General features: G+C 37.9%; 4 protein-coding genes, 5 long non-coding RNA genes and 1 pseudogene across 9 annotated transcripts; 5 read left to right on the top strand and 5 right to left on the bottom strand.

Moving 5' to 3' along the window:
• Positions 1–1,297: 1,297 nt before the first annotated feature.
• Positions 1,298–1,934, top strand: LOC129751629 (uncharacterized). Its single transcript, XR_008738759.1, has 3 exons — positions 1,298–1,536; positions 1,621–1,776; positions 1,838–1,934. It is a non-coding gene; the product is annotated as an uncharacterized LOC129751629 (long non-coding RNA).
• A 1,639-nt stretch (positions 1,935–3,573) lies between these two features.
• On the top strand, positions 3,574–10,254 carry LOC129757457 (uncharacterized). The gene is made up of 4 exons (XR_008739709.1): positions 3,574–3,907; positions 4,125–4,319; positions 4,489–4,662; positions 8,675–10,254. It is a non-coding gene; the product is annotated as an uncharacterized LOC129757457 (long non-coding RNA).
• Positions 4,821–9,603, bottom strand: LOC129757458 (uncharacterized). The gene is made up of 5 exons (XR_008739710.1): positions 8,952–9,603; positions 8,654–8,859; positions 5,818–5,901; positions 5,417–5,717; positions 4,821–5,347 (listed from the first exon to the last, which is right to left on the bottom strand). It is a non-coding gene; the product is annotated as an uncharacterized LOC129757458 (long non-coding RNA).
• On the top strand, positions 7,542–8,126 carry LOC129757459 (uncharacterized). Its single transcript, XR_008739711.1, has 3 exons — positions 7,542–7,882; positions 7,949–8,032; positions 8,099–8,126. It is a non-coding gene; the product is annotated as an uncharacterized LOC129757459 (long non-coding RNA).
• Positions 10,255–10,949: 695 nt separating the features above from the next.
• Positions 10,950–11,586, bottom strand: LOC129751799 (uncharacterized). Its single transcript, XR_008738796.1, has 3 exons — positions 11,348–11,586; positions 11,108–11,263; positions 10,950–11,046 (listed from the first exon to the last, which is right to left on the bottom strand). It is a non-coding gene; the product is annotated as an uncharacterized LOC129751799 (long non-coding RNA).
• Positions 11,587–11,792: 206 nt separating this feature from the next.
• On the top strand, positions 11,793–15,025 carry LOC129754859 (probable methyltransferase-like protein 15 homolog; annotated as a pseudogene).
• A 421-nt stretch (positions 15,026–15,446) lies between these two features.
• Positions 15,447–17,856, bottom strand: LOC129756968 (uncharacterized). Its single transcript, XM_055754046.1, has 3 exons — positions 15,957–17,856; positions 15,797–15,892; positions 15,447–15,734 (listed from the first exon to the last, which is right to left on the bottom strand). The coding sequence occupies exon 1, from the start codon at positions 17,760–17,762 to the stop codon at positions 16,455–16,457; it is 1,308 nt and encodes a 435-aa protein (XP_055610021.1). The 5' UTR covers positions 17,763–17,856; the 3' UTR covers positions 15,447–15,734; positions 15,797–15,892; positions 15,957–16,454.
• Positions 17,857–21,967: 4,111 nt separating this feature from the next.
• Positions 21,968–22,717, bottom strand: LOC129754900 (uncharacterized). Its single transcript, XM_055751162.1, has one exon. The coding sequence runs from the start codon at positions 22,715–22,717 to the stop codon at positions 21,968–21,970; it is 750 nt and encodes a 249-aa protein (XP_055607137.1).
• Positions 22,718–23,711: 994 nt separating this feature from the next.
• LOC129757984 (uncharacterized) lies at positions 23,712–24,446 on the bottom strand. The gene is made up of 3 exons (XM_055755403.1): positions 24,321–24,446; positions 24,068–24,255; positions 23,712–24,003 (listed from the first exon to the last, which is right to left on the bottom strand). The coding sequence occupies exons 1-3, from the start codon at positions 24,328–24,330 to the stop codon at positions 23,803–23,805; spliced, it is 399 nt and encodes a 132-aa protein (XP_055611378.1). The 5' UTR covers positions 24,331–24,446; the 3' UTR covers positions 23,712–23,802.
• A 440-nt stretch (positions 24,447–24,886) lies between these two features.
• Positions 24,887–27,632, top strand: LOC129755775 (probable ATP-dependent RNA helicase Dbp73D). The gene is made up of 5 exons (XM_055752420.1): positions 24,887–24,983; positions 25,042–26,517; positions 26,797–26,977; positions 27,046–27,219; positions 27,283–27,632. Exons 1-5 carry the CDS (start codon positions 24,961–24,963, stop codon positions 27,607–27,609), a joined length of 2,181 nt encoding a protein of 726 aa, XP_055608395.1. The 5' UTR covers positions 24,887–24,960; the 3' UTR covers positions 27,610–27,632.
• The last annotated feature ends 139 nt before the right edge of the window (positions 27,633–27,771 follow it).

Here is a 27,771-nt window from a genome sequence, read left to right as displayed (position 1 = left end):
GAGATGCAGATTTTGCAAATGATCCTGACGATCGAAAATCGGTATCAGGATATGCATTTTTACTGTATGGCAACTTAGTTTCGTGGTCAACGAAACGTCAGCCAACAATCAGTTTATCAACGAGCGAAGCAGAACTTATTGCGCTTTGTGCAGCAACAAAAGAAGGAATGTGGATAACAAACCTTCTCAACGAATTGGAAATTAACTTAACACCTTTCATCATAATGGAAGATAGCATTCCGTGCATCAGCATAGCAGAGGAACCGAGGGCGCATCAGCGTATGAAACATTTGGATATCAAATATATGTTTGTACGAGATCTCATCAGACAAGGCCGATTGAAGTTGCAGTTCATCCCAAGCGTAGATCAACCGGCAGATGCATTTACTAAGGGGTTACCTAAATTAACGCATCGGAAATTATTCAGCGTGTTGAATGTTCAAATTGAGGGGAAGTGTTGAGAAATCATTTCACTCGGGAACTAGCGATTATATGCAAGTCGAGTGAATTGCACACAACATCAATTTGACATTCTACAAACAACACCCTGCGCATTTCGTGGAGACTTCATCTGTCAGCTGTCATCTGTCAAACGGACAACTTGCACGGAACATTGCACGAGATTGGATACAATGTTTGATACAATGTAGTGGGCAACTGGATTAAATGTTCATGGTTCTTCAAATCAGAAATAGGCACACCGAGAAGAAAGTGCATAAAATAAATACAAACATCACTAATGTAACTGATCTAGTTTTAAGCTATACTCTGTTTTGACTCAAATAAAATCACCTTAAACAAGAGTTTGTATTCGCGTTTTATTCGATTGAATAGAGAAACTCTACAGGTTATGGGCCCAGTGGTTAATTGGGATGTCATAACCTATCCATCTTAACAGAAATAGTCTGCTTTTAGTGAGAACATGACCTGTTCTTATACGTGATAATATTCTTTTTTCTTTGTTATTCAATACCAATTCTTTAAACCATATTCGTTTTAATGGGTTGGATTCTATTTGAGCGTAAAATCTTCCCTTGGTTAAACTTGTGTTTTGGAAATGTGAATTCCAAGAGTCCCAAGCCTCCAATTTAGCCAGGAGAATTACGTCCCCTGCTGTGAGCGAAGTGAAATCTGATTGAACCTGTTTCGTTTTTCTTACAGCTTCCTGATCTACACTGAACGAAATCGGGCGATTAATTTTATAGGGTCATTTCAATAATTTCAATCATTCACGGTCCGCATATAAGCTAACGATTTACTCACTAAAAAACTCCGGAAAATTCAATAAATTTTACAGTTGAATCCTAAAAGAGATTTACCCATTAAAATTTATAGGAAAATCCAATGAATCTCATGAGCCACACTCGATCGGTAGAACGTATAAGAAAATCTGATAAATAATACAGTTTCGATTAATGATACATTATAAATTTGCTCAAAGATTTTGTTCATTTTTTATGTTGCTGTTCAACGGAAATTGAAGTTGATTAATGTCAGCTCATCCGTACAAAAAAGTGAAGCTCAACAAATGCAACGGTATGTATTTTGTGTATTTTTAAAAGATGCGTGCGAATTTTTCTAATGATCACAATAGTTTCATATTTCTTTTGTGGTTTTCAGGATTGAAAGCGAACAGTACCAAGATGAAAATGGACGCCTCAGATCCCCAAATGAAGAAGATGATCTATTATTGGTTTATTGGAAATTGGAATTCACGGAACCAACTCACCCATCAATGGTATTGACCGCGAAATTTCGATTCTCTGTGCTAAAGAGGTGAGATAATGTAAAACTTTGTTTTTAATATCTGAAATTAAATCATTCCTCTTGATTTCAGGTTTGTTTTGTACCAACTTTCCTCTGCTGAGAACCTAAGCCGGAAGTTCTGGTTTCGGATCATCACCATTCTATAACGTTAGCACTGGCGACTGTGCCATAGTAATTGCTAAGTGCTTAATAATTCGAAATTTGTCTATAGACAAGAAACAATAAAATTTTCAAAGTAAACAATAATTAGTTGCAAGTTTTCGGAAAGAAAATACGAATAGAAATCATAAAAATGAAAACCATAACACAAGCCACCCCATGTATTTGTATTCCATCATTTCGAACTGTAACCATTATAAACTTGACGTTCTATAACATTCATTGGAATTTCCGATAAATTTTATCAAAAACTAAAACCTTGCATTGCATTCGATGAGCAAACTTGTAAAAAGTATTAGATTTCCTATTAGTGCAAAAACACTAGAATTTCCGATATTGTTCATAGCCCGATTTCGTTCAGTGTACTAGTTCGTTGCCTAATATCCCGCAGTGGCTGGGGATCCATTGGATTCGAACCTTCTTCATTTCTCTCTTAAGCGGGCCACAGACTACACAACATTTGTACAAATGCGATGAAATTCGATGAAATTTTGTCGCTGTGAGCACGATTTGCATAGTGTATGGCACTGCTTGAATGAGCGCCCAAACGGTTGGAGTAAAATCGGTCGGGATCGAAATATTTTGTACAAAACATTCTCCCACCCGGGGTGGAGATGGTTTTTTTTGTTGCTGTTGCTGTTTTCGCCAGCAATCATTTGTGTTCGCGTGAAATATGTTTGTATAGTGTGTGGGCGAGCATAGATCAAACAATCGACGCGGAATCATCGAATTTGTACAGGCCAATTTGTGTAGTCTATGGCCCGCTTTAGATAGAAGTTTAAAGATGTTCCATGCGATGAAGTTTCTGTGTAGTTCTTTAGTGTTGCGTAAGATTTCACACGAGCTAGCAGAGTCTGTCATTACTACTGCTTCAGTGTATTCTTTTTGGAGTATCCAATTGAATGCCATCAGTATGGCCATTAGCTCTGCATTTGTGATGGAAAAGTTGTTGTTTATTTTTTCTGACTTTAATTGGTTACATTTCTGATCAAATAGAGCTATCGCTGTGCCAAATTCCGTTTTACTTGCGTCCGTAAAAATAATATTACAATTGCGATAGGTTGTATTTTTCATTTCAGCGAAACGAGACTGCCATTGCAGAGCTGAAACGTTTTCCTTTTTCATTTTGACGTTTCCGATTGTGGTTCGTACCGACCAATCTATATGTCTGTTCAATCAACTCTAGTCGAAACGGGTCGAAACAAGTAGAAATGGATTGACAGTTGATCACCTGTCTCTTTCCAATTGACTTCGACCGATTTCTACCAAGTCGAAACTAATCCTGCTGCCGAGCTGGATTGGTTTCGACTAGTTTCAACTCGCTCCATTGAACAACGACCCGACTTTTGTTGTTGTTGTTGTTGGGTTTTAGGTTTTTTGGCCTGAGGAACGGAGCCTCATATCGCCATCTCTCTTATTTTTGTCGTTTGACGGCTGTTTGTAACGTTGAATTTACGATTCATCGTCACTCACTTAACTTGTTTACTTTTATTAGTTTTCTTTTGATTAAATAATTTTATTTCAATTTCGTTTTGCATTTGGTTGAGTTGTATAAATCGGATGGGAATTATTTTGAGACTGATATGGGACTTGGTCAATGGGACCCAATATTTCGCTTAACTCGTCCATACCCTGTCAGGAAGGTTTGCTCAATCGGGCCGATTGCAAAACAGACATGGCGGCACTCGAATTCTAGCGGTTAGAATTCGGTTCGTTTTCGGCTCGATTTCCATCCGCCTGCTCGATTGCTCGAAAACAGACGATATTTTTCGCAGTGCTGCGATGAGCAAAACGAAACACGAGCAGTTTTCAATCGCAGCAATCCGGGTGCGGGTTTTGTTTTGGTGCGTTATTGTTGTGAAATGTGTTGTGGAATTTGGTCGCAGTTCGGTTTCTGCTTTTTCCGTTGTTCCTGTTCAGAAATGCTTTGAGCGCCGTATAGAAGAAGCCATTGTCCGGCGATAATTTAATAATATGTAAGGTATGTTTAGATTGATTGAATTCCAATGGCGTGTTCGTAAATTGATTGTTTTGGGTGATGTCAAATCACTTTCCAATGTTTTGCATACGATTGTTTATAATTTACGAACGCCAGCATCGATAAAAAATCGCTTCGATAAAAAAAAACAATTTACGAACACGCCATAAATAATCAAGTTTTGTTTATATAATTCTCTAATCCATTATCGTCCCCATAGAAAATATCGGACCATGCGAACAAAGCTTCCAAGGAAATGTCAACACGGTACGGGCGCTGGTGGAATGTCATCCTGAACATCGTATTATGATCCGGATCCGGATCCCAGACACGCTCAGAGGTGGTGGCTTCACTTTTAGATCACTTATAATTAGTTTTTGCCGTGGTACCTCATAGTGAAAAGCAATTGCTTAAGGTAAGTAGCGTTGTCACAATTATTTACTATTTTCTTATTAAACTGATCTTTTTCAAGATTTAAATTTTAATTCTTGTGGATTCACTCTAGATTCAATTTTCGAAAATGTTTGATTGATTGAATTGTAAATAATCAAGTATTATTTATATTATTTTCTAACGAATTATAGAAAACATCGACCCATTGCAAACAAAGCTTCCAAGGAAATGTACACACGGTATGGGCTCTGGTGGAATTTCATCCCGGACATCGTACCCCGATCCGGATCTCGGCTCAGAAGTGGAGCCTTAACTTGGATTACTTTTAATCAGTTACGGTGTGATACTTCAAAGGGGAAAGCAAGGTGAGTACTGTTGTCACAATTCTTTACTATTTGCTAATTAAACTGATCATTTTCAAGATTTAAGTTTTGATTCTTGTGGATCAAAACTAGATTCAAATTTCGAAAATGTCTGATTGCTTGAATTCTACAAACCAAAAAAAAATTCAAATTAATCGTGACAGAACCGCTGAGACTTCATTTTTTTTTAATATTTTTTTAAAATTATCTAATTTTAAATCGTACAACACCTATATGTATTTGGTCAAGAATTAAATTTAACTTAATCCTAATTTCACAGCACTTGTGAATCGCCTACAGCGTAGCGATACATACAAGTTTTAAATAGAAATTTCAATTAGTTAGTTTTCTCGACTGAATAAAAACTGCTCGAATTCGATAATATGTGTTAGTAGATGACGATCCTTTGATTAGTACTGTGCAGATTTTTCTTATTAGGAAAATTGAAATCTTCAGAAGCAGGTCCGAATGTTTCAAGAACCATTCTACTATGACTTGATCGGATTTCGGAAGATTGAGATATCATGTAGATAAAAAAAAAACGATCATCTGTTTAGCTACCATCTCGACGCCAGCAACAGGACGGCTGCCACTCCCGGTATCAGATGCATTCCTAATTCCTACTTTAATCTCTCCTGCGTTTATTGAGCCACCCGTTATAGTAGAACGGCAGTTAGACAAACACATTCTGAAACGTACATACAAAAAAGTTATTAGATAATCAACATTCTCCATATAGCTATTTATAAATTGTTACCCTGGAACTGATGTCCCTTTGCAAGCACGGGGTCTTGATGCACCATCTCGATCATTGACACGTTCAATGATAAAAAACAGGGCAAGTATGAATAATTTCTATTCCGGTTCAATTAAAGAACCAGAGCTTGCATGATGGTTTTGTATCCAACTCACATTGCAGCACATGCCCATGTATTCAGGACTCGTGTAGAGTACAATTCACTTCAATATGTTAGTGTCACCTTCTACTGCCAGGGCTGATAAGGTTTCTAGTGTCAAGCCGTGAACCGTCAGTTTAGATCCGAACGCCCAGCATGGACCTTTAAAGGAAAAAAAACAGATTAAAGCTAAGCACTTCCGAACCATTCAATGAATGTTGAAATTTCCGACTCTTCAGGAGCTGCCAATAACAAAACTCACCTGTGTTTTTTTTGTTTGTCCTACTGCATATGTAGCTGTTCCATTTAGTTCGCAGACAGCGATTTCAATTTTAAATCAGAAGAACTATTGAAGTTTTATTAAAAATATAATAAAACGATTGATAAAAGGATAATGGTTCAAAAAATAAGCGTGTCATACGAATATCGCCTACACATATGCAACGTTAAGTTTCATCAAACTGCTTTAAAACATTAAAAACCTATGATTGCATATGAGTAGGCGATTTTTGCAATACATTGTCGTGAATGCAACTATATCGGTATCGGTATAATTTTGAATACGGCGAATGCGCCAACTGTAAACAGGTCCAGATAATCACCTAAATGCGTTAAACTCTTTATTTTACATCCGAAAATATGATCTCCTTTTAATTTTTCTTATTTTAGTGATGTTAAGTTTAATTTTTTAAATAAGGCGAATAGCTTTTTTTTATGAGTGTGTAATCCCACAGTTTCTTCGCTCATTTACCCTTAAAATTTCGTCGCGAACAAAAGGGCCAATAGTTATTTCGAGATAGAAAAAGGGCATAGAAGTTTTTGAAATTTGTTTTCCAGGACGAGGAGATGCACAAATCAGAATTTATAAGATCGTTGAATGTGCTAATGTTTTAATGTGATCATTTGGACCCGCTTTCAAGCCGAAATTTGCTTGAATATTGCTTCTTTAATAAGTGATCCAAAAGGCGAACAGCCATTCTGCAATTCAAAAGGGCGCTCCAATTTGGCGAATGAACAAAATGAGAGCACCAGTCTGTGGTAAAAGGGCCCACAATTATATTTATTAATTTTTTTAAGTAATTACCCAAGTAACCATAAGCACTAAAGCTTTGCATTTTTATAGCTTTACACCAGCATTCAAAGGCTAAATTACACTATATCAGCACGTCAAGTGCAATTTTGCATTACAACAGCCCTTCGAGTGCTATGCTGCATCATTTTAGAATTATACCACCGTTTTAAAATGCAACTAGCATTTTATCAGCTTTGCACAATGCTTTTGAAATGCAACATTGCTCTAAATCAGAATAACAAATGCTATATTTTCTAAGCATTAAATTGGCATCACACAAGCTTGTTTTAATGCTTTTAAGCACTATGTAAGCACTACAGTGGCATTAGGCCAAAGCACATAAGCATTGATTGATGCTGAATCAATGCAAATTTAGGGCACCGGTTGCTAGAAATTTGATTCAAATAGGTCTTTTTTTTCATAGATTAAACGCGGACCTGATAGGTTCACAGGCAAAGTCAATGTCAAATGTCAGAGCCATATATGTCATGAGTTCGATTCCAGATTATCAGCTGAAAAATAAAAAAAAAATATCATGTAGAAAATTCAATCCGAGAGATCTTCTCAATATGCATAAGCGAATATAAAAATAATTACAAATTAAGTATCATGGCAGAAAAATGGAACCAAACAAAAATCCGAAAAATATTTTTTTCCGCATGGTCGAACCTCATTTGAACGCCATTTGCATTTTCCCAGCATTTTGCCCGCCAACGCTATAGCATCAACCAATGCTATAACAGTGCTTTTATATGGTTATACCAGTTTCTGCACTAAAGCAGCAGTTAATTTCGCCAAACCTGGCTCACAGTGCTAAAATGATGCACAGAATCAAGCTATATAGCTGACGCTAGAGCAGAATTGGTGCTAGATTTTAGTGCTTATGGTTACTTGGGTAGTACGGAAAAGCTATATTGATCGATGATGAAATTAAATCAATTTGAAGGCTAAATATGAAATTGATTTTATTTTCTGAAACTTGGAATGCGTTTTTCTCAAAACAAAGGTCTTGGCGCATTCGTCGTATTCAAAAATCAATACCGATATATTGCCCGACATTGCACACACGCTAACTTTTGGCTACCCCTTAAAGGCGTAATATTGACCCGTTATTGAGAACCTCCACGATCTGTCAAATAACGGGTCATTATATCGGATCAATATTACCCCTTATTTCGAAAAGCTCGATTCCTTTCAAAAGGGGTAGTTTTAGATGCGTTACATCCAAAGTGATTGATTTGGCACGATGAGAGAGGTTGTGGTGATTTGTTGATAATTTAAATTGTATTATTTCCAGAATTGTTATTCATTTTCATTTTAGCAGCACAGCAAAGTTCCGGACTCCGGACGAACCAGAAGAAAACCAGAAGGATTCAACATGAACGGCAGTGGACTAACATTGGTGGTAAGTTTTGTGGTTTTTGTATTCTATATTTAAAATCTCATCTTTTGTTTATTAATTTTGTTTCAGGATTCAACTTATAGCGAGGAAACGGAGGAGATGAAAACCAAATCAGTGAATTTTTTTTTTAACAAAGTTTATCCAATCCATGAAATAATTGGAAGTTAAATAAACAAAATGAAAAACAACATTTAGTTTCAATTTTTCGTTCAGAAAACATATTTCCTATAAGTAGCTCCTGAAATTTCCAGCAGACAAAAGCGTTTCAAATAAGGGGTAATTTTGATCCGCTACAAGCGTTATCAAGCTGAGTACCCCTTAAAGGGTACAGTGGCTTTATCCTTAAAAAGGAGTTCTCCCAGTCTTATCGAATAACGGGTCAAAAGTATTCGTTAAGGGGTAGCCAAAAGTTAGCGTGCATTTTAAAGCGCCTTTAATTATACAGCCTATATGACATGAACCTTTAAACCTACTTGCCTAACCAACCTTTAAAGTAGGTTATAATATAACCTACTTTAAAGGTTGGTTAGGCAAGTATACTATTTTAGGCTTCAAAAAATATAAATTTTACTGCAAATTTAATTTTTATTTCATCAGTAACTTTCACATCACAGTTTAACTCACCTATAAGACTCTCTTTTCCAGGCCTGCGTCCCGCTTTCAATGAGTTGCAACAGCATACTTTGTCCCAGTTCCAGAAAGCTTTGGAACGACTGTTGGAGATTCAATGTTCGGCAACATTGACCAATTGTGCCCTAATATCACCATCAAGGAATGTTCCCACGGTAGGGAAATTTGGACCATTTAGACGATAACAGCATTCGCCGCCACTTAAAGTAAATTAAAAAAAAAATGGATTGGATGTTTTTTTACCCAATATAAATACCTACAACAGGGGGAAAAATAACAAAATTTCACTCACCTGAAAAAATGCGGTATTCCTGAATCATCGTCTGAGTCATCGGAGTCGTTTTTAAACTTGTTAATCCAATTCCGGAATTGTCTTACTCTGAACGCCAGCCCCCATGGTTTCCGGTAGCCCCATCAATGGTCGATTTCGCATCGTACCGCATCCGAATCCGTATATTGGCCGGGAGGGCGGCCAGCTTTGTGATCGTTGACCAAACACTAACATTTTTCTTCGCGGTGAACGATTACAAATCGACGAACCCGAGCAACATTTTATTTTTTGTGTTCCAAAATCGCGACCGATGAAAACAAAACATAATAAAATGCACTCAAAAACGAAGCGCATTGTAAAATTACCAAATCTCAGGGTAAAATGAACAACATTCATCACACATAAATCATAAATGTCGAAATTATTTTGAAAATGCTAGATTTAAGAAAAAACGGAAAAATTATATTAGATAGTAGAATGTATGATTTTGAAGAACAACTATGAGTAGGTAGTCCAGATAACTGATTTCGGGCATTTAAAAGTAGGCACATGGTATATTTTAATAGAACCCCTATGTAAAATTAGTATAGGTTGTCAGAGAGGCTGACCACAAAGAGTAATGAGGTTTTAGAAGAACAGCATTGTGCATTTTATGTTCTGTTGATGAGTAGACTTTTTTTTATTAAGGAAGTTAAACTGCCATTCTTCCCTAACAGATGAGTAGACAATATCAATCAAGCTATTTAAGCTAGATTTATTATTAGTTTGGGCTAGGCTTCTTATTGTATATTGATAGATGATATTAACTAATATCATATTTTTCTTTTCCTTTTTTTCTCTTTTTTCCTTTTTCTTTTTAGTATTTCTTTTCATGTCACCTTCTGTTGATGACGAATGAGCTTCGAATTAGGTAAACTCGAACAACCCTCAAGCCATCTCCTCACAACATTGGTCCTCGAAGATGGTTTCGCATGATGTTGTTGTCATCCCGAAGACTTTATCAACCCCTGAAAACAGACGAATCGCTGAAAAAATAAGCTTGTATTGTATTTAATATAAGCTATGATTTAAAGTATAAATTAGAAGAAAAAAAAAACCAGAAAAATAAAAGAAAAACAAATGAAATAATTTCTAGCTTTTTGTTCAAAACCGAAAAACCTGAATGAATGGCAACCATGGTAATCGGCCCAGAAACGGTTTGAAAAACCGTTTGGTTTCGGTCCGAAATCGGTCCTTTCTTTCGGATGTACGCCATCGCAATCGGTCCGGAATCGGCTCGAAAAATCATTCGGTTTCGGTCCGAAATCGGCCCGTTTTTTCGGATGGACACCATGGCAATCGGCCCGGAAACGGTTCGAAAAATCGTTCGGTTTCGGTCCGAAATCGGTCCTTTATTTCGGAGGGACGATGGCAATCGGCCCAAAAACGGTTCGAAAACCGTTCAGATTCGGTTGGAAAACGGTCCGCTTGTTTTGACATTTGATCTGCTCGAACTGGTTGAGAAAACTTATCGTCGTCCGAAAAAGTGTTTCATTTTCGCGCGATTTTCTACTAAAGTCGGCCCGATTTCTTATACGATTTCGGACCGATCGAGCAGATGTACGGACAAAAATCGGGCCGATTTCGGGCGATTTTTCCTGACTGGGTAACCTCTATCATTACTACACTGAACGAAATCGGGCTATGAACAATATCGGAAATTCTAGTGTTTTTGCACTAATAGGAAATCTAATACTTTTTACAAGTTTGCTCATCGAATGCAATGCAAGGTTTTAGTTTTTGATAAAATTTATCGGAAATTCCAATGAATGTTATAGAACGTCAAGTTTATAATGGTTACAGTTCGAAATGATGGAATACAAATACATGGGGTGGCTTGTGTTATGGTTTTCATTTTTATGATTTCTATTCGTATTTTCTTTCCGAAAACTTGCAACTAATTATTGTTTACTTTGAAAATTTTATTGTTTCTTGTCTATAGACAAATTTCGAATTATTAAGCACTTAGCAATTACTATGGCACAGTCGCCAGTGCTAACGTTATAGAATGGTGATGATCCGAAACCAGAACTTCCGGCTTAGGTTCTCAGCAGAGGAAAGTTGGTACAAAACAAACCTGAAATCAAGAGGAATGATTTAATTTCAGATATTAAAAACAAAGTTTTACATTATCTCACCTCTTTAGCACAGAGAATCGAAATTTCGCGGTCAATACCATTGATGGGTGAGTTGGTTCCGTGAATTCCAATTTCCAATAAACCAATAATAGATCATCTTCTTCATTTGGGGATCTGAGGCGTCCATTTTCATCTTGGTACTGTTCGCTTTCAATCCTGAAAACCACAAAAGAAATATGAAACTATTGTGATCATTAGAAAAATTCGCACGCATCTTTTAAAAATACACAAAATACATACCGTTGCATTTGTTGAGCTTCACTTTTTTGTACGGATGAGCTGACATTAATCAACTTCAATTTCCGTTGAACAGCAACATAAAAAATGAACAAAATCTTTGAGCAAATTTATAATGTATCATTAATCGAAACTGTATTATTTATCAGATTTTCTTATACGTTCTACCGATCGAGTGTGGCTCATGAGATTCATTGGATTTTCCTATAAATTTTAATGGGTAAATCTCTTTTAGGATTCAACTGTAAAATTTATTGAATTTTCCGGAGTTTTTTAGTGAGTAAATCGTTAGCTTATATGCGGACCGTGAATGATTGAAATTATTGAAATGACCCTATAAAATTAATCGCCCGATTTCGTTCAGTGTAGGTGCCTGTCATCTTCGTCTGGAGACTGGAGCATACACGCTCATTTTTATCTAACCATTTATGGTTACAAAATAACCATTTTATGGTTTTTGCTCCAAAACTATCAATATGGTTATTTTTTAAGATTTTTTCTTCGCGAAATTTTAACCATTTTGGTAGTTTTCGTGTATTAACCACAAAACGGTTGAAAAACTTGTCTTCGCCATTTTGGAGTAAACGCGTAGAGCAAACCGAGCGCGAACGAATAAAATGTTTAAAAGTAAATCTGTTCCTGTGATCCGGATGGAGCTGGGGCTGGTCGGTCGGCGTCTCTGCTGGAATATCACTGTCTCAGGAAACTTCCGGTACATTCAGTGCTGGACTGGTAATTTTTCTTGTATTCGGTTTTCAATATTTCATGTTTATAACTTGGATTTTTTTTTCAGCCTGTCAATATTTTTTTGCCAAGTTTTGGTAAATTTTGATTAAATCCGCCGGTAAAAATCAATCGAAAATGAGAAAAAAAGCCACTCCGAAAAGCTCCGGTCGGAAGAAATCAGCATCATGGCACAGCGAATGGTCCACATCATTCGGGAAGCGAACAAAATTGCCTGGAAGCCGCTGCCCTAGAATCGATTACTAACCCGTGGTGCATACCAAACACGGCAGCATTTATCAAAGGTTTTTTGAAGCCAAAGTTATAGAACTTATTGCAAGTATTCTACCTAATTTGTCTGAAGTGCTTAACGTAGCCTTGCAGTTACAATTAATTATTAGTTATACAAGAATTTATTTTACAGCTTCCGGTCGGTACGGTGTCCCAGCACTACACTCGCTTTCTCAAGCTGCTGGAACGTTGGCCGGAGAATCAGAGTAAAATCGGGCGGGATCTGGGACAGTTTCTGCGGGATCAGCTGGTCGGAGTGCTGGGTAGTGTAAACATTATTGCCGTGAACGACGAAAATCTCAGCATCGAGCGTTGGAGAATCTGGTTAACGACGTGCACCTGAAGGCACAAGGAAGTTGAAGCACTGTGGCGAGTTTCGGTTTCGTGTGTATTTTTTTTCTGTTCGTTTGTAAGTTAAAAATTACCTCGAACTGGCTATCAAAAGAAGAGCCCTCGAAAAGTCGTGAGAAAATTAGGCCTCGAATTCAGAATTTTAAGTGACTCTTGGACAAGTTGCAAAAAAAAAAACGAAAACGAAATCGGTCTGGCTGGAATCATCCGTGTTGTAGAGTGGCTAATCTTGCGGTTCTCTCTGGGGGTATTTTTGTTTCGACATATTTGTAGTAGTCAGGCTTAGTCGGAATACATCCCAAGTGATTCGAAAGCCATTGGCATGTTCAAGGTTTGTTGACTACGGAAAGACGAAAATCGTGGGTATTCTTTCCCCTGAAGATCAAAGAGGGTTTACCTTAAATTAAAGGTAACTTGCCGATTATTTTGTGTCCGGAAGAAAGTGAAGAATTATCATAGCTGGCTGAACCGTGAAACGATTGATCGAACCAACATTTGAAATTTAGCTGTTTCAAGGTAAGTTCGCATTTTACGTTTCCCGTTGAATCCAATGTCCATGAATATACAATGTCCTAGGTTCGTTTACCTGCCTTGTTTATTGATGGCAGCATTTATGCGAAAATCCATTCGGGGGAAGCGTATCCTCATTGTTTCCGATTGCGGTTCATCATCGTCATTCAAGCAAACATCATTCGGGAAGCGAACAAAACTGCCTGGAAGCCGCTGCCCTAGAATCGGTTACTAAGGTTTTTTGAAGCCAAAGTTATAGAACTTATTGTAAGTATTCTACCTAATTTGTCTCTGAAGTGTTTAACGTAACCTTGCAGTTACAATTAACTATTAGTTATACAAGAATTTATTTTACAGCTTCCGGTCGGTGCGTATAATGTCCCAGTACTACAATCACTTTTTCAAGCTTCTGGATCGTTGGCCGGTGGATCAGAGTAAAATCGGGCGGGATCTGGGACAGTTTCTGCGGGATCAGCTGGCCGGAGTGCTGGGTAATGTCAACATTATTGCCGTGAACGACGAAAATCTATCGCGACAGCATCGAGCGTTGGAGAATCTGGTTAACGACGTGCACCTGAAGGTACACCCGAGGACGCTTCAATCGCCTGACACCGGGCTGTCCGGGGAGCAGTGCCGGGACGTGCTTTCATCGGAGTTTATGGAATACTTGAACAAGCAATGAGGAAGGTATTAGCCGGCGGTGTTCAAAGATTAGGATTAGTTTTAAGCAGAAACTTTGCCACGAATGTTGGCCATGTTCCGGTTATGGCCAGAGAGACGGTCACGTTTTTGAAACTTCAGAACGGAGAGCTATTTGTTGATATGACTTTTGGCGCGGGAGGTCACACCAAAGAAATTTGAAAAACTGCTCCGGAAGCCAAAATTATTGCATTGGATCGAGATCCAATTGCTCATAGGATTGCAACTGATTTGGCTTCCTGTTATCCGAAACAAATCATACCTGTACTTGGGAGGTTTTCCGAGCTTCCCGCAAAATTGCGAGAATTAAAGATTCAACAAAATTGCATTGAAGGATTCATATTCGATTTCGGTTGTTCCTCGATGCAGTTTGATGAAGGACTGCGTGGTTCTTCAATTAGCAGAAACGGTCCCCTGGATATGCGAATGGATAAGGATCGATGCCAGGACAGTCCAACGGCCGCTGAAGTCTTGGCCAAAATTGACGAAACCGATTTGAGCCGGATATTGAAAATTTACGGGGAAGAAAAACAGTACAGGAAAATTGCCATAATCGAGGCTCGTCACTCAATGCGTAAAATCGAAACCACACACCAGCTGGCCGACATCGTTCAGTCCTGCTTCGGAACGGGAATGCACCGATTGGACAAATTTAAAAGACCAAGCCATCCGGCCACGAAAACTTTCCAGGCGCTGCGAATTTTTGTCAACAACGAACTGAACGAAATCAACTACGGGATGCTGCTGGCCCAGCGATATCTGAAGCTTAGTGGCAAACTGGTGGCCATAACGTTCCACTCGCTCGAGGACACTATCGTGAAGCGGCACGTCATGGGTAACGTGTTGAACGATATGGCCAATCGGTTGCCGCTGCGCTACTCCAGCCACACCGTTTATCACGAACGGCAGGCGATGGACAGTATAACGAAACCGTGCTCCGGATGGCAGCAACTGACCAAACATGTGGTGCTTCCGGGTGACGAGGAGGTCGAACGAAATCCCCGGAGTCGGTCGGCCAAACTGAGAGCGGCGGTAAGGGTGAGTTAAATTTCGTGTTCCTGGTCAGGTGTGCTAAGAAATTGCCAATAAATTCGTATTAGAACGCTGGATGATGATTTATCTTTCGATCCGAAATCCCAATTCTAGTATTTTTAAGAAAAAAATTACCTGTTTTCCTTCCATTCTGCGATATGGTTCAAAATTAACCGTTTTTCAACTTCTCCGCAATAATTTCTTGCGGTTAAAAAGTAACCATATTTCCACTTCTCAAGAGAAGTCAAAAAATGACTTCTATGGAAGAAACCAAAAAATAACTTAACGCGGAAAGGTGTGAAAATGGTTACTTTTTAACGATAATTGGTTAAATAATTTCCAGCGTGTATCGTGAAAGCATAGCGTACACTGAACAAAATCGGGCTATAAGGTTTATTGGGAATTCTAGTGTTTTCGCACTAAAGGAAAATCCAATACTTTTTATCAGTAGACGAATGATTTATTTTATAAGAAATTTCAATGAATGTTATGGAGAGCGAAATTATTATGATTTATTATCTAATCTAGTGTTATGAATGGTTCCATCATTGCAATCAAATACGCCTGTAATTCAATTTCTATTTTCCATCTTATTCATATAAATAACTAAATTGATCTCGTTAAACATTTATTACAACAAATCTTCCAAAAATGTAAACGTTATACTGCACTGCACTTCAAACACTTATTGATGAGGATGCGGTTCCATGCATTGATCATGGCTGGTGCATAAATCCTGATTCAGCTGGTCGGGCGCTGCTGTTCTGGTGGATTGATGTTTTTCCTGGGAAAAAATCAGCATTTAGTTTCAAACGAATTATGTTTTTGAAAAAAAGTATGAATTACCTATGCATGGCAAAGAATGGAACCGTGTGCTTACTAGCTGAAGTCCGGATCTGTATTTCTCCGCTGCTGGCCGTCATTTTAAGTCCCGTATTTTACCTGTTAGGATAGATAACAAAATATTAACACCAGGTCGTTCAGCCGTTCCATTTTTCTAACTTACGTTCATAAATGTTTAGCTTTTATCACGGCGATGGTATTTTAGTTTTGTTTGCTGCCATTCAACTGGTAAAATCTTCCGGTCAAAAATTACTGGCTCAACACAAACAATCGTTCTTCTTGATTTATGTTCTCCAAACAGAATTGAAACGGACACGCCAACATGTATACTAACTTTTGAATGATGAAATGTATAGGAATTTTATATATGTTTTCCTAGGTAGAACAAGCTTATGAAATTCATTGGATTTTTCCATATTTCGTAATGGATTTATCGTTAGTTTCTATCAAACACTGAATGATAAGATTTATTAGATTGACCCTATAAATTTTATAGCCCAATTTGGTTTCATAATTATTGGATTGTCCTATGCATTTCACCAAGTGAGTGAAGCAGATACAATTTATTGGATTTTGCTATATCTTTCAAAGGATAATTTAGTAGCTAAAATTTGACTGTGAATAGTAAGATTTATTAGAATGACCTTATAAATTTAATCGCCTAATTTGGTTCAGTGTATGACTTCTTCATAGCAGACTTATAACTCTCTCTCTGGTTTGCCAATATTTGCATTTGGTCATCCCACCGTTTTCGAAGTTCCAAGTATTGTTGTACGGGCATCATTTGTTGATTTTCCGTATCATCATTTGGATCTGAAGATGTATGTGTTTTTCGTTTTTTTGGTTGTACCGAACTGCAACTATCGTCATCAGCGTTGTTTACGCTTTGTTTCGTTTTCTGAATGTGTTGAATGTTTACCCTAGTTTGCCCACTATTTCCACCACTTGCGCTAGTAGAAGCAACTGGTTTTCTAGGTTGATTTTGTGGTTTTGTTGGAGGCTTAACGCTTTTCGCAGTCACTGTCGCAAAACTTTCGTAAATGCTCGGAAATTCTCTCATGTTGGAGAGAATATCGAATCCATTACGAGTTTCCACCCTGAACTCTTCTTTAGCTTCTTGGAAGGTTAAATTTTGGCAAGCCATCAATTTCTTAATGGCTGCCTGCTTAGCTCTTTCCGGACATTTGGGGTCTGACGCTTTGTGGCTTTCCTTGCAGTGCACACATTTCGTCAGGTTGACGCAATTTTTGATATCGTGATTTTCATCTTCCGCGTTTCCACAGTTATCACATCGTTTCCTACCTTTGCAGTTATCGGCTTTATGACCATACCTTAAACAGGCGTTGCACATGACCGCTCTGTTTACATATGCCTCCACTCTCATATTAACCGCATATATTCTTACTGAATCCGGAAGCTTATTGGAACGGAATACAACACATACCTTTTTTAATGGAACCTTATTGTCCTTACTGACGAATCGATGCATCCGGAAAATCTCCAAGATCTCCTTGTTTGAATCGATTTCACTTTGTAGCTCCTTGACGTCGATGTCTTCAGGGATGCCACTTATAACGCCCTTTACAGACACGAAACCTTTCGGAATATAAGCTGCATATTTCCTCAAAGACAAATTTTTACAACTCACGAGCCTGTTTGCTGCAGCAAAATCTTGAAAATAAACCAATACTTTCGAGCGTCCTATTTTTCGGATGTCCATTATTGATTTCGTGAAACCGTTTTGCTTTAGAACTATTCCGACAGAGATCTTATTGATTCCAATTGGTTTGTCCTTTTCTTCTTCTTTTTCAATAATAACTTTATACGGGCCAGTGTCACTGTTAGCGTACAAGTATTTTTCGAAAACTCTTTTCCCGCCATCTTTTTTCGCAGGATCTAACGTTTTTTCACAACCTTCTAAAATGCCGTCCATAGGTGCCCCCGGTGGGGCACCGGTTGTGACACTCATTTCGAGTACCCAATAATCAAAAAGGTAATAAAACTTTTATCACAAAGTAACTTTTGAAGCACTTATTTCAAAACTGTATCTTGTTCAGTAAAAAGTCACGTCTATGCGCCACGGCAGCTCAAACAAGAATGTGAACGACCCGACTTGTTTCGACCAAAACATTGGCTCGTTGAACATCTATGGCTGATGTCATGCTGAAGCAACTAGCAACGCGACCTACAACGCAACGTTCACACGACTAACCAGCTCTCATTTGATCTCCATGGAAATCGCGCAGACCTGTCATACTGGTCGCTTTGAGTAGCGCGACCAATCTGATGCCAATGTGTTTAGTAGCGCGACTAGTAGGAAATCCAATAGGAACATTGTTTTTTCTCGATTTGAAGCAGTGATTCCGGGTTTTAAGCACAATATTACGAAGATCTGTCCGAACTTGTGATAATAAACTAAAAACTATCCTAATCGGCGAGAAAATTTTCATGAATTCTTAGTTCCGGCAAAAAAACAAGGAATTTTGTCGGTTCAAATTTCGGCATTCTTGCAATCCGGGTCGTGATTTGATGAGTTTTTGATGGCTCCGGAAAGAAAGGAGACGATTCAAAGCATTATCAGATGTAGAGAAGTGATGATTTGTAGGGAATTTCAAAGTGACAGGTCGCGCCAGCATGACATACCAATGCAATGCAACGCAATCTTATTGGAACGTTGCGTTGCGTTGCGTTGCTAGTTGTTTCAGCATGACATCAGCCTATCAGTTGACAGAAACCAGTTGAAATCGATTTTTACTAGCGATTGAACGAAGCTTATGTCCACTGTTGGAGTCCTTTGAAGCCTACTTTCCAGCGCGATGTCAGGGTCTTTAGGGTGAATTTGACTTACCAAGTCTAAATTTTGATCGATTATTTTAGTAAAATAAGAGCCATTTGGCCTTCCATCTGCCACTGTTCTTTCGACAAATTCGACAAGCTGATTCTTGTTGAAGACACTTCTTATTAGCTCCCTTTTGGTTAGGAGTTCTATTCTTGTTCTCATGGGCAGTTGTCCTGTTTCAGACAGCATTACGTGAATTGGGGTCGATTTCAAATATTTTAAAGATATTCTCAAAAAAGCGTTTTGTGCGGTTTGAATTTTTTGCAAATTTGTTTCTGCAGCCCCTCCGTAAATCTGTCCTCCATATTCTAATTTGCTTCTAATCATGGCATTACCAATTTTTACCAAAGATTCTGGATTAGCATGAGAGAAACGTCCAGCGAGAAGTTTCATAAGAGGTAGTTTTTCGATGGCTTTCTTTCTGACGCTTTCAATGTGTTTTCGGTGACACAATCCTCGATCGAGTGTGTACCCAAGATACTGATGTGTGTTATTAATTGCTATTTGATTTCCATTTATTTTTACTTTCAGATGGTCTATTTTTTTGTATGTAAAAGGGATAGCAGCGCATTTGCTAGGGTTGACCTCTAAATTTAAATTTTTCATTGTTTCGACTAGGCTTTTAAGAAATTCGTTTAAGTTCGATTCAGCTCCTTTCAAAGAATCATCAATTGCTAAAACAGCAATATCATCTGCAAATTGGAGGAAAGTGCAGTTTTCTTTTTGTAATTGGTGTAATGCTGCAGTATACAGATTAAAAAGAACCGGGGACAAAGGGCAACCCTGCGGTAAACCTTCCGAAACAGTTTTTTTAATTACTCCTTTATCCGTTTTAAGAGCTAATCTTCTACAGCTTAGGTAGGAATGCAACCAAGATATTAGTTTTTGTGGGATATCTTGCAAGGCTAAAGTTTCTAACAGTATTTCTGTTTTGACTTTGTCAAAAGCTCTCGAGATATCTAAGAAGGCCACTATACATTCCTGTTTCTTTGCTTTTGCTTCTTTGATGGAATTTACTAAAAAGTTAACACAAGTCTGCGCCGAACAAAATTTCCGAAACCCAAAGGAATTTTTGGGAATTAAGTTCAAAATTTCGGTAATCTCAGCTATTCTATTTTTCACTACAGAGTTTATTAGTTTGAGGTTCACATTCATTAGGCTTATGGGTCTTTTTGAGGCGGGGCCCACTTGTGAACGATTTTTCGGAATCGGTTTTATTTCCGTTATTCGCCACTTTTCAGGGATTTGTTCTGTCATGAAGACCATGTTTAGCATTTCGCATATTTTGAGCTGTAAATCAAAATTCAGGCGTTTAATTATTGAGTATGAAACTTTATCCTCCCCTGGAGCCGAATAATTTTTCTTTTTCCTGAGGACATCCAAAATTTCGGTCGCTTTGAGTGGAATTTCGTAGCCGGTAAGTATTGGAATTGTTGTATTTCGAGGAAGATTAAGATGGTTTTCATCTTCTGTGAAATAATGGTTCATGAACGCCGTACCATCATCAATTGAGATTGGTTTTAATGATTTAGATTCCCCTGTCAATGCCGTGTCAATTCCTTTGACTATATTCCAGACATGTTTAGCCGAAGTATTTTCATCAATTTTTTCCGAGAGTTGCTTCTATATATTTTCTTTTGGCTTTCCGAAATTCCCTTTTAAATATGGCTCTTTTTCTTTTAAATTCTAGAAAATCTTCCAGCAATTTGCTTCTATTGTATATTTTTAATGCTTCTCTTTTTTGCTGATATATTTGGTCTATTTCTTGGGTCCACCATTTCTTCAAGAAGTTGCTTTTTTTGTTTTTAATAACATACGAGCCATGTTGTATAGCTTCATCAAATATTACTTGCATTTCGTTGGCATCATAAAAGAATTGTGGCCTAATTTTATTGAGGTACTCTACTACTTTATTTTCATTAACTTTTGTTGTTTTTATTTTTGCAATTTCGATAGAACTGGAAATTTCGATTTCTATTGGTAAGTGGTTGCTTCTAAAGTCCTCTTCTATAACCTTCCATCTAGTTTTTCTTATTAATCCTGGAGTTCCCAAAGTGATGTCAATTGCTGAGTCACGGTTTCCTGGTAAACTGATAGTTGTTGGACTACCATCATTTAATAAAATAAGTCTTGAATTTTCAATCATATCTCCCAAAAGTTTACCTCTATAACACGTAGGAAAATCTTCGCTCCATGCTTCGTGATGAGCGTTAAAGTCAGCTCCCAACAAGATTTCTCCGGATTGTTTTTCTAACCAATCAAACAATATTTTAATCTCATTCGTGGCTAACGCTTTTTGCTGGTTAATAGTTAACTGGCTGTCTGTCCTATCTGGTGGAAGATACACCGAAATCAGGATTACAGGATCGAAACCTCTTATTATTTTCACTGCAACTCCTTCTAAAAATTTTAGGTCTGGTAACCTCATCTCCTCTGCAGTCAGTTCGTTTGATATGAGCAATCCAACACCTCCATATCCGGTCTGCCTGCGTTTTGATACTAATTGAAATTCCTTCATTTGAAAATTTTCCGCTTCCCGTAGCCATATTTCTTGCAACAACGCTATCTGAAATTCATTACATTTCAGGAATCTGGATAGTACATCTCTTTTGTCACTTGGTCGAATTGATTGTATATTCAATTGAAGAATTTTTAAGTTTTTACTGGCCATTTTGAGTTGGTCTTCCTATCCTGTTCTGGTCGTGCCTTGTGCTACTAAACTCTTGTTCTATGATTTCGTTTAGCCTTCCGTAAATGAACATGGCTAACTCATCAGATTGTATTCCGTCCTTACAGCTTTTCAATTTTTCGGTCGTCTGATCTCTCAGTTCAATAAGTGGTGAAAGCCAAGCTTTTTCTCGCAAGGATCTCAACAATTCTCTTCTCACTCCAGCTACTACCGCTTCCACGAAATTTGCATTGCATGGCTCGTTTTCAGTAGAAATTCTTCTGTCCCGTCTTCCAGAATCAAATGCCTCGCGTTGGCTGTAAGTTTTTCTTAGCCTCATTCTTTGTGTGCCCCAGTTTGCTTGTTCGGTTGGAAAACCTCGGTCATTTTCGTCCACAGCAATGATGCTGGGAAAATCGTCTTCCGTCTGAAGAATATCAAACCTGTTGGATAGTTTCGGGAAATTGCATTCCGCCTCTTTGAATGAAACTCCTTTTTTCCTCATCTCCTCCGTTATTTGTAACCGTCTGTGCCTCTCGGGGCATTCCTTATCACCTGCACTATGCCTTCCTTTGCAATTAAGGCAACGGGGTACATTGTTACAATCTTCTTCTTTTCCAGGATGCACCATGGCGCAGACTTGGCACCGTTGCCTGGATATACAGAACTACTTCAGGTGTCCAAACTTCCAGCATTTGAAGCACTGTTTTACTGGGTAAACGTACATCTCAGCTTTGAATGGACAGCCATAGATAATTACTTTTTCCGGAACTTTTCCACCCTGCACCGTTATCTTCATATTTTCTGTGGGTACCAAGTTCTCCTTCCTTTTGCGCTTAATCCTTTCAACTTTGGTGACTTCGAAGTCACATTCTATGTTGTCTAGTACATCCTTTTCGTCAAAATCCACCGGGATTCCTCGCACAAAAGCTACAGTTTCTGTTGTAGATTTGGGCTGGAATATCTTCAAATTGTGCTTCGTTAAGTCGATTTTCTGGATACTCTCGTACGCTTCCATTGAATCTAGGATAACTTTAAATCTAAAGCGTCCCAATTCGGAAATCTCCTTGTATGTTACCTCAGCATCCTTTAACATTTTGGCCACCACCAGTTGATGTTTGGTAATATTTCCTGATATTTTTTCCGGTTCTAGGAAAATAATTCTTTCATCCATGCTTATTTCAATAGGTGAGGACGGCTCGGTGCCCGAGCTTTGTTTTCCAGTGTCAGTTGAGAACAGTGGACCTGACATGCGCTTATTCATCCCAGGCTGGACTCTCTTGTTTGATACAAGTTGCTTTTTCGAACTCAAGGTAACCTTGCAACGTGCCGGTTGACTACCAAGAGTCAGCGACACCATTCGCGCACTTCTGCGTGGTTCCTGCGAAAGGTCCTTGGACCCTGCTACCATCGTCATTATCTTATTTCCGTTCGAGATCCTTCTACTTCTCTTCTAGCTTTCCTTAACCTCGAGTTCCAATGCCAATTTGTCCTCGTTTGACCTCGTGCTCTCACTCGACCTCGTGGGTTCGCTTGGCCTCTTGATTCTTTTCCGCCTCGTCACCTAACCTCAAATTCCGAAATCCTCCGCTATTCTTGTCCGGATTCGGCCTCTGCCGCAGTGGTCCACGCCACCACCCGATGTTTACCAATATGATGGCCACTGTCCTTCTTCAAATTAGTGCTTTCAGGAATAAAATCGTTTCCCAATATCTAACACGTTTTCACTATCAAACATCCAACTATAAAAGATAACTTTTCGCTTCGTATGCGTACACTTCAAAGGTCAAATACGGACCCGAATAGAATTGTACGATGAAAAAACCATGAATTCCATAATCACAAACCATAAGTTTTATGGTCTACACAATGCATATTATCGTCTCCGATACCGTGAATGTACATTGGAATTCATAGTTTCCGACCATACATTTCACTGTTTTGGCGAAAATAACCATGAAAAAGGGGTATTGTTATGCAGCGTGACCATGAAAAAAATGGCGATTTCCCATACATTTGGAAGCTCAAAAATATGAAGTTCATGGTGATAACAGCTTCCACTTTTTCACAATAAAACCATGAAAATCCGTTTATTTCCATTGTTTAAACGAAGATGGAAATCAAGGTTTTTCAATGGTATGTATGTATTGTTTCAACCATAATCTTTCATGGTTTACCATGAATAATTTATACTTTCATGGATTGGAATAGTTTGCTTAAGTTAATACTTATTTCAAGGAATTTTATTCATGATTAGTTATGCTTTGTAATAAACATGATAAACGTTTATTTAAAAGCACAACCAATCAGGAATATAATTCCTCAAAACAAGAATTAACTTAAGCAAACTGTTTAATTTAAAATAGAAATTCGAAATAATTTTATTTAATTTTAAAATTTTATGAATGCTCTATAATAATACTGTTTTTGCACTTTTCTAACACCAGGTGGAAAAACAAAACTCCTTAAATTGTCAAGAATCTATATATTGCAGCAAATCCGTCATCGTTCCCAATAACTCGCAAATGTCTGAGTTGCCGTCCATTCTCGGTTTTCTGTCGGGGTTTTTTTTCCACCGTGGCTGGAAGCGGCGCATTCTCCGGTGTGCGTGATCCAGGTTTGAAGCAGTACGATACGGCGTGTGGTCATACCCGTTTCCGAGCCAAATTTACCGGAACTAAGTTGCCCGTCTTGGAATGTCCACTGTAAAACAAATTAATAATAAATATAAACAAATATTAAACAATTATTCTTGAAATGTACTCACCACCAAAGTTTTCGCTGTTCTTTCCGTTGACCAGGAGCTGAGCTGGGTTGAGCTAATACCAGGCAGTTTGGGACAAGGAATTCCATCAATCGTACCTTCCGATGGCATCTTCCCGATCTCACACTTCACCGAAAGCTTTTTCCGCTGCCCCAGGAACGGCGCCCAAAAGGAAGTACTATTTGTTTCACCTTTCAGAAAGAGAGTGAATACATTAATTTCAATAAACCTATAGCTATTCATAAAACGAACTTACCATACAGCATTTTCGCAAAAAATTATTTATCGAAAAATTGTAAGACAAAAATGGCGCGCGCTCGAAAAAAAGGTCTACACGATAAAATATATATGTGTAAAACTATCAAAATTTTACCAATGTTCACTTATGGTTTGGATTTTCATTTCACAATGAAGTACACTGTAACAATAATAATCACAAAAAAAATATTGTAATACCGTGTTTCTGTTTTTTTCGACAACTATGAAATATTTTATATTCACGATGAATTGTACGGTAACTTTAAAAATTATGGTGGTTTCATAATTAAAAGCGGTTGAAAAATATTTAGATACTACGATGAAATTCATTGTGAAATTGAAAATCATTGTACGTTTATTTTAATACCATGGTCTTTGCTATTCGGGGAGTGTGGAGGAGAGGTTCACGGAAAATAACAAAAACATAAAATTTATAATTTTTTTGACTTGAACTGTCATCTAACCGTAAATACACGTTTAAAAAAAGTTAGGTAGAATCATAATTGACTGTCAACACATTTTATGAATAACTCAATTTTTCCGTGCATGTCAGATGAACTTCGTCTTTCGTCCGAATGAACACAAACAAATGCACGTGTTGAAGCCCATATAGTATTTTTTTTCGGATTTTTCGGATAATGGATTTATTTAAAGTAAACAGGTAATTAAACTTATATTTACTGATAAATCAAGATAATATATTTTATATTTTCTGTTAGATATGATGCCACTAAACTGAGTCAAGATGAAGAGAAGTTGCAAGAAGAGCTAATTTTGCAACGATTGCTATCATCAAAGAAAAATACTGGAAAAAGTATCCAACATGTGGAACCAGAAATCACTGAGAGGCAACCGGGACAAGACGAGAACGATGATTCCGAAGAAACAACTAGGAAGATAGATAAAAAAATCGAGCAAACAGAGAACGTCATATCGGATCGCCTACATGAAACTTACGAAAGTGAATCCAAACCAGAAAATCAGACCAATTTCACAACTCTTGGCGAAGACCATATCAAACGGTTAAAAAAAGTAGATGAAATTTTGCCTCCATGGCTGTCACATCCTACTATAATCGATAGTGATCTTAATAAAAGAGGAAAATCGATCAAAAAGCTGGATTATATCGACGATCAGCTTAAGACAAACTTAAGAAATATGCATTATAAGCGACTGTTCCCTGTTCAGGAAACAGTAATTCCTTGGATTCTTAATGTCCATCGTAAGCCTGCTCCGTTTTGGCCGCGTGATCTGTGTATTTCATCTCCCACTGGAAGCGGGAAAACACTAGCATTCGCCGTTCCTATTGTTCAAATGCTTCTAAGGCGTATTTTTCCTGCTGTAAGAGCATTAGTTATTTTGCCTGTGAAGGAATTGGCTGAGCAAGTATTTGGAGTGTTTGAGAAACTCTGCGATGGAACCAAAGTGAGGCCAATTTTGCTATCACGAAAACATAACTTTACCATAGAACAGGGTAAACTGGTGGATAAATTTAATGGCGAATACATGGCAAAAGTTGACATTGTCGTTACAACTGCTGGTCGTTTGGTGGAACATTTGAATTCCACTGAAGGTTTCACGCTGAAAGACCTTCGGTTTCTCATTATTGACGAAGCTGATCGCGTTATGGATCAAATTCAAAATGATTGGTTGTATCATCTTAATAAGCACGTCAAGGCAGAATCTGATCAATACTTACTTGGACGAACTGTTGGACAGCTTTCGCAATCTGAACTGTTCGACAAACCAAAACAGCCTCATAAATTGCTTTTCTCGGCTACTTTGAGCCAAGATCCAGAAAAGCTTCAGACCTTCAAACTTTTCCATCCTAAGCTGTTTACAGCAGTTGCCGATCCTATCAAACGGGTAGACGTGTACGAGAAAACGCAATCACAGCAAACGGAAGAAAAGCGTGGTGCATTTGCTGGGCAATATTCTACTCCGGCAGAACTGCGACAACTCATCTGCATGACCCAGTATCGCATAAAACCGCTCACCTTGTTTGCACTGATAAAAGAGAACAACTACAAACGGTTTTTGTGCTTCACGAATTCAATTGATGCCTCACATCGGTTGTCATTCGTGTTACAGAAAATGCTCGGCCAAGAATTGCTTGTTGAAGAATGGTCTTCATCATTAAGTCCTGCTGCTAGGAAAAGCGTGCTCAACAGATTCGCTCTGGGTAAAGTCAACGGGTAAGTGGTATACATTTTGTTATATAAAACAAGAAATCCTCAAACAATGACAAGCTTTACTAACGTTCGTAAATTGATTTTTTCTGTCGAAGTGATTTTGTATCGATGTTCGTAAATTAAACAAACTGTATGCAAAAGCATTAGAAGGTGATTTGACATCTACCAAAAAAAAGAGGAATCGCAAAAAAAATTAATTTACGAACGTGCCGAAAAAAAAATTTGAGAAATCAATGGAACAAATAAAACCTATTACCTATACATTTTCCGGTCATGTGCCAGAATTATTTGCACAGATGCACTCGCTCGAGGTATTGACATAGAGGATATCGACGTCGTTATTTCATACGATATGCCGAGACATATAAACACATATATTCACCGAATCGGTCGTACTGGTCGCGCCGGAAATCACGGTACTTCAATAACAATGCTCATAGATGAAGAGAAGAAGAAATTTAATGTAAGTAATGTGTGATTACGAATTTCTTTAACCAAATATCACAAAGCAAATCTATAATTTGAATACAGGCTATGCTAGCTGCAGCCGGCAAAAGTGAACTTGGAACGATCGATATAAAATCGAATGCTGAGGAAGAGTACGCCGTTTTATATTCAAGTGCATTGAATGATCTGCGCGAAGCATTAGATATAGAGAAGCAAACTATAAATAAAATACGAAACGGAATGTCAATTGCTAGTATGGTAAGTACCTATAATATGAAGTTAACAGTTTTATCTAACTGAGCAATGGTTTCAATCATATAGACAAAGGTGAACCTTCTGAGCAAATTGAAAGACAGAGTTGACCTGGATACGAATAACTCGAGCGAAACCATCAAATCTCTCATGTTCCTTCCAAAAGCTTGGACAAACGAAGCTATCGAACAGCGAGCTAACGAAGACGGTGCTCGCAAACGAAAACGTAAGAAGCAAGCGGCAAATCTGGATCCAAAGAATGTTCAAAATACTGATAAAGACATTGTTTCGGAAGGCAGAAAGAAGCTTAAACTTACCAGTAGAAAAGCTTCACGTTCAGGTAAGCGTCAAAACTTAAAACGCCTCAAGGGAGCTCAAAGAAATACAGGAAAATAAAGTTATTAAAACTGAAATAAAAACTTCTTGATATCTGATTTTTTCGGCTTTTGAGCTGTTTCAGGAGAAAGCATTTTTAAATGTTTGTTGTATATTTGAGACTAAATACGAACGAATATAATTAATTATGCCTTCGGTAGTTTTTGAAAGATTTACAAAGGG

Source organism: Uranotaenia lowii, chromosome 3 (assembly GCF_029784155.1).
Source record: "Uranotaenia lowii strain MFRU-FL chromosome 3, ASM2978415v1, whole genome shotgun sequence".
In the NCBI taxonomy this organism is placed as follows: Eukaryota; Metazoa; Arthropoda; class Insecta; order Diptera; family Culicidae; genus Uranotaenia; species Uranotaenia lowii.
This window is presented reverse-complemented; position numbering and strand designations above follow the sequence as displayed.